The sequence below is a fragment of the Charadrius vociferus genome, unplaced genomic scaffold (genome assembly GCF_000708025.1).
Source record: "Charadrius vociferus isolate BGI_N301 unplaced genomic scaffold, ASM70802v2 scaffold858, whole genome shotgun sequence".
Taxonomy (NCBI): domain Eukaryota; kingdom Metazoa; phylum Chordata; class Aves; order Charadriiformes; family Charadriidae; genus Charadrius; species Charadrius vociferus.
This window is the reverse complement of record NW_009649724.1, coordinates 3,844,684-3,856,332: the sequence shown is the minus strand read 5'-3', so window position 1 is coordinate 3,856,332 and position 11,649 is coordinate 3,844,684. Positions and strand designations below refer to the sequence as shown.

At 50.9% G+C, this 11,649-nt stretch overlaps 1 protein-coding gene across 1 annotated transcript in view; it reads right to left on the bottom strand.

Annotated features, from left to right (window-relative positions):
• KIRREL3 (kin of IRRE like 3 (Drosophila)) overlaps positions 1-11,129 on the bottom strand; it is a 160,299-nt gene extending 149,170 nt beyond the window's left edge. The window contains 4 exon segments of the mRNA XM_009890829.1: positions 6,600-6,621; positions 7,700-7,783; positions 7,846-7,994; positions 11,030-11,129. Coding sequence (XP_009889131.1) covers positions 6,600-6,621; positions 7,700-7,783; positions 7,846-7,994; positions 11,030-11,129 — 355 coding nt within the window.
• Between the last annotated feature and the right edge of the window lie 520 nt (positions 11,130-11,649).

The window sequence follows — 11,649 nt, the reverse complement described above, 5'->3', positions numbered from 1 at the left end:
CTAGCAGTATAAGGAGCAGCTCAAAGGATGCACAAAAAGGCCCAAACCCTGTCATTATTTACACATCTCCACTCCAAGCAGTTAAAAAAGGCGTGAGAGACTAAGATGCTTTCAAAAAAAGAAACTATGAGATTTTGCAGAAATAGAAATAAATAGCAAACTGCTTCTACGTCCTTTTTATTTGCTCCCTGGCTCTGCAGAACGTAAAGGTTATGTTTTCCAAATTTTCCCTGCTACAGTAAAGACCAAACAGTCAAAAGGCGAGAAAAACTGAATTCCTCATTTCACGTCACGGCTCCAGGAGCTGGGGCCTTTAGAAAAGCAATAAACATCACGGGACCGGTGCTCTTGAGTATTGGCAGGACTTGTGAATAAGCACAGAATTTTATGGGCCTTGACTATCGTTTGCCTTAGGATCCTTCAAGAGGGACTTTTGGTTATCCTAAATATAACTTGCTGCTTTTTCAAAGTCCTTTTTCATCAGCCAGGCTCAGCGGGGCTTGTGCTAAAACCCGCGCACAGGGCACCGCTGTGTATAAGCTGTGCCGGCGAGAGAGATTTCTTCCCCTGCTTTCCACGGACTGGAAGCACAGGGTGCTACCCCAGCGATTCCCAGACCCCCGTGCTTTCGGTACACGGCTCACAGCCCGAGCAGTAGCTCTCCGCAGACCTCAGAGCCATTTCTTTTCCCTTTTTTTTCCTGCAACGGGCCAAGTGCGCAGAAGAAGGGTTCCAGCCCCAGGGGATACCGCTCTTGAGAGCGTTCCAGCGGGGAGCAGATGGCGACTGCACATGAGCATCACTACGATTATGGATGGGCTCACCTTAAGAAAACAGAGAAACTCATTTGTCCTTCTATTCAAACCCATGTCTGCGTTCTCGGCTGACACAAAGCCGCCTTCCCTCATCGGCGTATACAAACCTACGTCGGTTTACTTCAGCTATTTGCAAGCCCGGGGAGGTGAGTGTACAGCACGAAGGATCCCAAACACCACCGTGTTACTACGGTAACACAGCAGCGATGCTCGGTACCACGCTGTTGACTACAGCAATACTTTTCTATAAGGGCCCCACGCAGTCCCGCACAGCTCTTGGAAAGAGCTCAAGCCAACGGGACAAATGCAAACAGACCCCTCTCACCCGAGGGGAAAGCTCTCACCGACTGCCCGCAACCACCCTGACAGCCACACCAACCTTTTATTAAGTGTCAAGCCATTCCCTTTGCCTACCGCTCTGTCTTATTTCCATTACCTTTCAGCAGGGAAAGATTTAGGATCCATTCCCTTGTTTAGCAACATCCATTTGTAACAGCGGGATCACTGGGGAGCAGTCAATAAGCACTATGCCGGCCCATCCCTGGTAACTGTGCAGCAGTTAGTGCAGAATATGAAATATATATGGCTGCCTTCACCTAATCTAAAACTGTATCAAATGGCTCTTAACCTTGCCCGAATGAATTCAATTTGGCTACCGGATGCGGATCCAATTCCTTGGGCTAGAACAGAAAAATCACTTACTAAAGCGATGCTCCCGAGGGACTAGATTCTGAAAGAAAACTCTGAAAGATTTCCAGTTCGCTAATCCTGTGATAGCTCACGCAAGACAAATCTGGAATGATGAGGTCTTTTCGTCAAACACAAGCAAACCCCAGGAAACACGGGAATAGCATTACAAGTACATTGGAGGGGGAGTCTGTGGCAGAGCCTGGGGGAGACGCAGGAGAACACAAGGATGGACAGAGGATGGAGATGTGAAATCATATAATAATATAATATCAGCTCGGGAAGGATCTGTCCCGGTCCTGCTGTCCAGAAAGGAGGAGCCATTCCTCCAGAAAATCCCGCTGTCACTGTCTCTCTTATCTATCCTCACCAGAAATAGTTTTGACCCTCCACTTGGCTCTCCCTCGTTAACACCATCACTCAGATCTTCCCCTTTCCCTCCTTCTATCCCAGGAGATGGCCTGGGCTGACGGTGGCTATGGAGAAACCCAGGAGAAACCCAGGCTCCAGCATCCCTCTGCCTCTTCACTGCAGGGGATGCTCCAGGAGCTGCTTTTCTCTCCAGCATCCCTTTCTCCCGCACCGGGATCGCAGCCTTTGGCCGACAGGCGCCAGAGCAACGCTTTGATTTCCCCTGGCTCGGGAAGCGCCGCGCAAACCGCGCCGCGCTATTGACTTCCGCTCGCAGTTAATTGAATTGTCTTGTACTACACTTTGTTTAAGCCGATGAGCGATGGCTCTCGCTCGAGTATCCAGCTCCTGGTGAAATAAGGTCGGAAACGACATGCTCAGTGCCAGACCCCCCTCCCCACCCAACACTGCTGCTGAAAAGCTGCTCCCTCTCCCATGGGGACTCACTTTCTTGGGTGCTGGCGGAAATTTATCTCTATTTGGCACCCAGCCCTTTTCTCCTCACCTCTCTCCCTCCATACAACACAGGATGACGCTCGGGGGGGGAAATCAGGATGGTTGCAACTGGGATGCGACGGGAACGGGAAGGAAGGGTGTGCGGAGCTGTTGCACAAGCCGAGGACAGCGGTGTGGCGAAGGGAGGAGAAGGATACGGGGAGGAGCGGGGAGAGGTGAGCAAGAGCGAGCGCTCAACAACTTCATTTCGCGAAGGAGGGCTGCCGGCTGCCCCCTCCGCACAGCTGGGCTGTTGCTGCGCGGCGCCGTGGCTAATGAGGCATCTGCTCCGTTTGACAGCCCGCATCTGCTGCCGTTCGCCTCCTCTTGCCAAGCTCCCGGCAGCCGCCGCGCCGGGGCTCGCCCTCCCTCGCAGCCAGGTGCGCGCGGCCACCGCCACCTGCGCCGCCCCGGGCATCCCCAGGGCCGCATCCAGGCACGCAACGGAGCGGGGATAACGCTGCCGCGGGAGGGGAAGCATCCAGCAACGCCGTGCAAATAAAGCAGACCCACTAAAGAGAGGGAGCAGGAACCTTTGCTCCAAAATACACCCGTGTCCCCCTCTAATTGCTGGTATTAAGCCATAAAATTTTATGTTTGCTGTCTCTCCTTTTATGTAAGACTGCCTGTTTACAATCGCTTAGAGCAAGCTGCCAGGCCTGGCATTAAAATATACTATTCAATTAACATGGGAGTCCGGGGTGGCGTGGGGGAGCGGGAGGCGGCGCTGCGGGATGCTCTTCCAGCCGGGAGATGGGAAACACGCTGACCGGGACTGGCTTTAACAGAGGTGAAATTTGGCAGCTCCGGCAGAGACGGAGCAAAAGCAAAACCCAAGACTGGAGACGAGAAGAAAATCTGGATTCGGATTTGGCCTCTCTCTAAACCAGAAGCGTTAGGGACAGGAGGCTTTTTCCTTGGCGAAAAGGGTCTGTTTAGAAGCAGAGGCACCTTTCTGCTTTGCTTGGGGGCCCTGTGGCGGAGGTGAAGCAAGAAGCACCCAGGTTTTGCCAACAAGACGGAGGTTGGCCATTATTTTTTTCAACGGGAGCCCGTCTCAGTGCTGCTGGAAGCTGCTGTCCTCTTCTGAGCCACAGGTACCTCTCGCTAAGGGCTGCTAAATTACTCAGGGCTCCTCTCTCAAGATGAAATCTTAAATCAAAGTCTCGATCACTATTGGTCAACGAATACCCCGCAGCGCTTTTCTAATCACAGAAGTGGAAATCCACTATCTAAATCAAATGCTGGTTAATTAAATTCCCAGTTGAAACTCAATATTTTCCCCTTATTCATTTCCTGACCTGCACGGCTGCGCTGTTGTACAACGTGGTCCGGAGAAATCTGCAGCATGAGAAACCTTTCCAAGGGTCTGCCCGTGGGTCTGCGTGCCTGGCGGTTGTGAAATCCATCCGTGGAGGTTGTGAGGCACCGGGAGATCCATCACAAGTGAGGGCTGAAATGGGCTACATAAATCCAAAGGCATTTGGAACACCTTATCTGAATGGCAGCGCTCCTGCTTCACTTTTGCCGTCTTTAATGAAAAAATATGTGTTTCAGGGAGATACGGGCACGTCATTAAAAGTAACAGAGTGAATAATGCTGAGATAACGGGGTCAGACGAGTGGTGGGTATAAAGCCCAACCCGATTTCCATACGAGGAACGCAAGACACTTGGGTTTTGCTGCAGGCTCTGCTACTGAGGCTCTTGACCTCGGACAAGGAGTCACTTTCCTTGCTCTGCCTCAGTTTCCCCACCTACAAAACAGCAACAACCTCCCATTGTCAACATTGATGGTGAAGCCCTTTCATTGGCATGGAGAAGCGCCACAGGGACAGTGACTTGCACCCCCTGAGCGTACCTCAGCCACAGAAACCTTGTAGCGTGCAGAGGAACGAGCTCCACTTTTCACGAGGGGCGAACAAGCCACATAGAACCTTAATGTGGTGCCCAAACAGAAGAGGTGACAGAAAATGGGTCTTTTGCCCAGCATCTCAGCACCAGCTCTGACGCACGGGGTTAGCCGAGGACTTTGCGGAGCTCGAACCCCTTCAGCATGCTCTCAGCAACGTCTAACATCACAGGCGATGCCCGACACAGAAGCCGACAGAACATACGGCCGGGCAGGGGATGAAGCCTGGTTTTTGCCGCATTTTAATCCAGCCCGACTCTTCCTCTTCGCCAGGATCCCACGCAGCATCTCCTCTTTGACCGGGACCCCATCTGGCTCGCCTCCTTCCACCCCGCTGCAGCCAGCTTCCCCCCTCTCCTCCCTGGCTCCGCACCAACAACGCGCCCGTCTATTAACCGAACTCGCTAGTCTCTAAAATTGGGACTCCACCGGGTAATGTCTTAAATCTGAGGCCCTCCCTGGATATTTCCATATTTCGGAGGTTTAATGCGTTGTATTTAATGTACTCAATTTGGAAGCCAGCAGGCAATGCAATTTTCAGGTGCACGCAATGTGAATAATGAAAGTCTCTCAGTTGCCGGCTCTCAATCCACCTGAGTCCCTGGAACCGCATTAGAGGAGGAAGAGAGGAGGACTGTCCAAATGAAACTCAGCAGCTGAGGGATAACGGGCAGAAATGAGTCGAGGGCTGATGGATGAATTTTGGGTGTCCCAGCCAAACTGGAGAACACGCTGTACCGAGCGCACACTGGGCACACCATCTCTGGGAGACATTTAACTGGCCTTAATAATGTCAGCATCTCTTAATGAAAATAGTCTGTTCCACTTAATAAGTACAATGCACTCTCCAGCCATCAATCCGCCTAACGCGGTGGTTTTTCGGCAGGCAGCGCTGGGCAGGCTCAGCTCTCCGACGGAGCTGACCCCGTCAGCATCGGGGAAGCTTGTTAGCGTAAAGGCAGCCGAGGGGGGAGATACATTAGCAGCCTGGAGATAAACCACGAGAAGGGCAGAGGAGAGCATCCTTCCCTCCTGTCCGTTTCCAAATTAACCCCAGCCTCTACAGAGTAATCACCAAGTCCACCGACAGCGTGATTACTCGTATTATTTACACGTGTTCCCGCTGTGACCGTGGTCCCTGGGAAGACGGGAGCCCTGCTATAGCAGGTACAGAGAGAGCAGGAAACTGTTGGCATCGGAGAAGCTCATGCCAAAAGCTGGGATGGTGCAAAGCCCTGCACCGGGTGTGCTGCCTCGTTCATGTCCCATTAACTACGAACCTGCGGGAACGCGCTCTGAGGGTGAAAGCGAAGCCACTTCCCTTGGTTTCCTCACCCTAGCGCAAAATGAAGATTAATTTTAGGCAGGTATTAAGCCCACAGAGACTATTAACTCCATTGCAATGGAGTGGAATAAACATCTCAGGGCGCATTATCTGCACGGGAACGTCATCCCTTGGTCCTCTGGGGAAAGAGAAAAAGGCAGAGGAAAATACTCTCCCTGGGAACACGCGAACTGAAGCAAGAGGGGAATTCTGGGGTGCAGAATTAGCTGAAGATGAAGGACCTGCAACTGATGGAAGAGGAGCTAGATGGGAAACAACCCCCCCAGCACAACGGGATCTCAGCCCATAATTGGGACCGCCAGGCACTAACTTAATAATGTCAGTAACAACAATGTTAATAATGAATCCGCTAGTGTGGGATTTGCCTTCACGGTGCAATCGGGGTCCTTCAGAAAGCAACACTGATGGGAAATTGAAACTACTGAGCAAAGCGATAGTCTAACCTCCCCCGTAACTTGCTCGGTTATCATGATGTAACTTAAAATCTGCTTTAGCAATTACATTCCTCACAAGATCTGAAGTGCTGGAAAGAAGAATTATAATGATAATATTAATATACGGTCTCTTCCTAGCGCGAGTAAGTCATTAGGCAGAGTGCAGAAAAGATGCATAGGCAGAAACAGATGGGAAAAGAGCTAACATCAAGAGTTTAAAGGGAGGCTTACAGAAAAGAGAAAAAGCTGCAAATTCTAAGTGGATTAGGGAAGGCAGGCTGCAAAGGGAAAGCGAGAATTGCTCTGTGCCGTGCAGGAAAAGGCTGTTCACACGCAGCGTGTGAAAGGGAGGATGGATGGTGGGAAAGACGAGCATCAGGTGGCAGAATAAGTACGCTGCGGATGTGTTTCACTCCATAGAATTGCAGTTGCTGAATAGGTGGCTGGCTGTGTCTCATGGGCTTGTCCGGGCTCTTTTTCCTCAACACAGACATATCAGTACCTCTGGAGGTGACGCATCCTACCTGCAACAGATGGGCAGCAAAATTTAGGGGGGATAAATCTCAGCCCAGGAGTAAAGTCCATGAGGATGCACCAGGTTTGCTGGAGGGACTCTAAGATCAGTGCAGTCAAACCCACCAATGTCATTTCCACGGGACCCTGTGAGAAGACCCGACGTATTTTCATCCAGGACCAGCAAAAAGCAGAGGAAACAGACATATCAAACCACACAGGGTTTCTCTCTCCTTCCCCCCAAAGTATAGGCACGTCTTCCTACTGGCTCGTAGCTATCAACCCACGGGTGAGCTCATTAAAATCAGCAACGCTGTTCCCGCTTTCGTCTTCGTCCAGCTCTTTGCACCTCTGCCTGGTGATGAGAAGGAGCCCAGGTACCTGCCGAGCGCTTGCTGGGTTCCTTTTCCTCCCCTTCCCAGCCAGAAGGAGCCTTGATCTCGCGCACAGCCCTGTACACACACACACACACCACCATCGGCAGCGAAAAACAGCAGCATCGAGTTGTCCCTGGTGCTGGTGACGCTTCCTCCGAGCCCAGTGCGTGCGCAAAGATGGCAGCAGAGGGAAGCCGCCCCGTCCTCTGCCCTCACACCTTCAGAGATGCCATCAGGGAGAAGAAGCAATGAAAAAAACCCTGCTCTCAGTGACCCCCGATAGTTTCCATGGGGAGGGAGAGCCCCGCCGACCGCCCCGGGTGACCTCTGCTCCCGCTGGGCTGCATGGCTGAACGCCAGTCGTTACTCTGGATCTCGCCTCTATCTAGTTCAGATTTTAATGATTTTGGGACTCCATCCCAACCGCTTCCCCTTCCCCGGCCGCCCTCGAGGAGCTGTAAAGCTGGCAGTTCCATCAGCTATTTACAAGAGCTGGGTTCACGCCGAGTCCGGCGCTCGTAACCGGCTGGGCACGCTTTGGCAAAGCAGGCAAGGAGCAATTGCAAGAATTATTTTTGTTCTTTCACTCCTCGCTAAAGCAGCGGAGATTCATTACACGCCATGTTCATTAAGAACCTGCAGCCTGTTACCTGCCCGTGACCCTCAGCAGTGGCCAAAGGGTTCAGCCCAGGCGTCTCCAAGGGACGCTCACCACGGCTTTGCCTATCTTCTGCCTTCGTATGTTTGAGGAGATATCGAGGCGCTCCCCGGCTGAGCGTCCCCAGGAACTTGATGACTAGAGGAGGACATAAAACACACAAAGCACACAAAACACCCATCCTCTCCGCATCGCCCCACCCTGGCTCCTAAGCGGAGAGTGGGACCGTTGGGGACAATTTGGCAGGGAGAGGCCACCGCTGCCATCAGGAGCGGCTCCTGCAGGATTCGGGCTGCTTCGGAGGAGGAGAAGCCGCCCAGCAGGACGTGGTGGGTGATGTTTTCGTCGCCTGAGCGAGAGGACGGGGACCTCCTCTGTCACAGAATCAGCCCTCTTAATTTTTCAACCCTCTCTGCAATCAGCCAATTGATATGCAATTATCTCCGAAACACTTAGCTATACGTTACTCCCTTATTGTTATCATGCTGGATTTTTTTTTGTGCTGTTCCATGCCAGATAACCTTAATTTTTCCCCATTTGTTCCAGAGTATAATTATTTGTTTGCAATCATTGCCTATTAGATAGATGAATACTGCAAAGAAACACACATTTTCCCTCCGTAATGCAGTCCCGAAAAGTTCTAATACGTTATTTGATCAAATAATCTTTGCCATATCAAAGCAATACTATTTTCCCCTTCAAAACTATGCATTTATTAAAATGTAAAATAGTCTGATCATATTGGGAGTGAAAAATAAAAATAATATTATGGTCTTTTGCAGGAAAATATTGCGTATTTATTTTGGATGACTTCCCTGGAATTTTAATTCAAGCCTTTATATATTTATTTCCCATCCCTGCCAGCTAGGGAGTAAACCTCGTAGGTTTGATTTTTAATTTTCTTTTTTTAAAACCCCTGTGCTCAGGACTTTAAATTTGTTTTGAAGAATTGTTTTCAGCTTTTGATTTACAGCAGAGATCTTTTTTTTCTTTTTTCTTGCAGAATAAGATCCGCTCAGGAATCAGAGCGTGTCCTGCTGCTGGAAATGGAGGGGTTGGCTCCGAGGGGGTCGGGCTGCTCGGAGAAAAGAGCAAACGATGGGAATTTAGGCAACGGCCGGAGTCCCACAAGGGCTGCTCAGATCTGGAATCTATAAGCAGCACTGTGTTAGACGGAGAAGTTCATTTTAAGGGACTTTATGAGCTTTAAGCATCCATTGCTCTCTGGCTCCAAGGAGAGAGAGAGATGCATTTCCCAATCCAAGCGTTCAAATAAAACCATGATTTATGCCCCCACCTCATGGGACCAGCTTAAAAAATAAATAAATAAAAAATCACGGGCACTTTTAAAACAAGTAAACTTTAGTGTTTTCTTTCTATTTCCCTTCTGAGCCTTGAGTGTTTAAGGGGTTGTATTTTAAAGCCATCTCTCTGCAACTGTGGGACACCAAAACTTATAAAGATGATGCTTATCCCTTTTATTTACCCGGCTCCGGGGTTTTTCAGATGATGGCGTGATGGGGCTTGACCTGATGGGGAAAGGTGGGTCCACCGATGGGAAGATGCAGCTCGGGCCAACTCCTGGAGGTGTGGACCAGGTCCCCTTGTGGGGACAGACCGAAACATCGCCCCAAATACCTCCTTTTACAGGCGGGATGTGGCAGAAGCGGGGACACGCAGAGAAGCCCACCGAGTCCCCGCGCTGATGCTACCTCTGCGCCTGCTCCCATCTACAAAGTCACCCTGGGTCCCAGCAGCCGGCAAGATTAACAGCCGCCCGCAGCGGAATTAATATTTAAGGAGGACGCCAAAACCAGGAGACCGGGGGTATTCATAAATCTCCCTCTGTCACGCCACTTCCAGGCAAACAAGCTCTTTTTATTCGCACACATACTCAGACGCTGAAGCTCCGCGGCAAATGGGCCACAGACTTCTTTGCAGAGTGGACGTTGTGTCGCTTGAGCACCGTGGAAGTGCATCCAGCTCTGGGGTGGGACAGAGGGGTGTTTCACGGCTCAGAGCAAGGCTCTCCCCCGAAACAAGGCTCCTCTGAACGCACGGGAGGAATTTAGGTGTGGAGACGCTCAAAAGCTTTCGCAATTACACCGATCTTAGCAAAGCCCCGTCACGGTGGTAGCACGGTGGGTACGTTTAGCTCCACGCTTAATAATAACCAATCATAGACGTCTATGGCAAAATAAGCTACTTGGTTTACACCAGGGCAGGTTTAGATTGGTCATTAGGAAAAATTTCTTCACCAAAAGGGTTGTCAAGCCTTGGAACAGGCTGCCCCGGGAGGGGGTTGAGGCGCCATCCCTGGAGGTGTTTGGAGGACATGGACCTGTTGGAGTGGGTCCAGAGGAGGGCCACGAGGATGATCCGAGGGCTGGAGCACCTCTCCTATGTAAAGAGACTGAGAGAGTTGGGGCTGTTCAGCCTGGAGAAGAGAAGGCTCCGGGGAGACCTTATTGCAGCCTTCCAGTGCCTAAAGGGGCTCCAGGAGAGCTGGGGAAGGACTTTGTACAAGGGCATGGAGTGATAGGATGAGGGGGAACGGCTTTAAACTGGAAGAGGGCAGGGTTAGATTAAACGTTAGGAAGAAATTTTTCACTTTGAGGGTGGTGAGGCACTGGAACAGGTTGCCCAGAGAGGTTGTGGAGGCCCCATCCCTGGAGGAGTTCAAGGCCAGGCTGGAAGTGTCCGTGGGCAACCTGGGCTGGTGGGAGGTGTCCCTGCCCAGGGGAGGGAGTTGGAATGAGATGAGCTTCAAGGTCCCTTCCCACCCAAACCATTCTATGATTCTATTTGGAAGATGTGTAGACGTGGGGCTGAGGGACACGGTTTAGCAGTAGACTTGGCAGTGTTGGGTTAATGGTTGGACTCGACGATCTTAAAGGTCCCTTCCAACGAAAACGATTGTATAATTCTAAATAACCACCTTGTTCGCTTTGAAACAGGGCTTGGGGTGTCCTGCTGGCTGATTTATCGATCTCCATCACACGAGCTGCCCCACTGCACCTCCCGTTGAGGCTGACGGCACTGGTGTGCATGTCCCGAGAGCACCGACGTAGCCAGGAGGATTAAAACCACGCACGACACAGGGTCTGCTTGCTGGTTGAGTAAAAGGGAGTAAAATGCGTGGCTGGTTTTCCTGATGAACATAGCTTTGAGTTTCTTACAGCGATGCCCCGTCACCGTTTTACTGCATTAATAGGCTGTTTAGAAGATGCGGTGGGGGGCTTTTGATCACAGCTCTCCTCGCAAAGGCTTGAGGGCTGAGAATATATTACAGGGGAATTAAAAAGGCTCCAGCATGAAGGTGAGCCCCTAAAGATGTCAGTCCCGTGGGAAGGGAAACAAGATATTCAAAGGCAAAAGCCCCACGTTGGCGCATGCGTCCTGGCGTCGGGCGGCACCCATCACCGTAGGGGGAGGATGTGATGTCCTCCTCTGCCAGGGAGGGCTTCACATCAGGTCCCCACATTCGGCATTGCGGCAATAAGGACTGGATAAAGCTCATGAGATGGTGAGCGAGGTGTTTGCTGCCACGAATGGGCAGTTTTTACCCAGGACCGGGATGGGGACGGTGGGCTGGTGGGCAGCACGCCGATGATGGGCCATGCCCGTGATTTGGGCACCTCCTCCGCACCCTGAACCTCCCTACCTAAAAATAAAATTGAGGGCCGGGTTTCTTTCAGCTGCACGGGAGCGATTCAGAAGAAGGGAAAGGATATTAAATTAAAGCACTTCATTTTAGTATAATGCACCATAACTTGGTGGGGGGGGGAGAACAGCCATCCTTTTGATTTCAGCTATTTAATAGGTAAAGAGAAAGTCATGCAAAATGTGCTTATGTTTTCTAAACCACCCATATAATATCTTGCAATTAGGGTCCAAGCACATGAAAGATCATTATTAAAATTGAGACCCTCCAGGAGTTTCCCTAAGTGTTTGCTTTTTGCTGTGGTGGGGAAGATTGCTCGGAATAATATAATTTTGTGTGT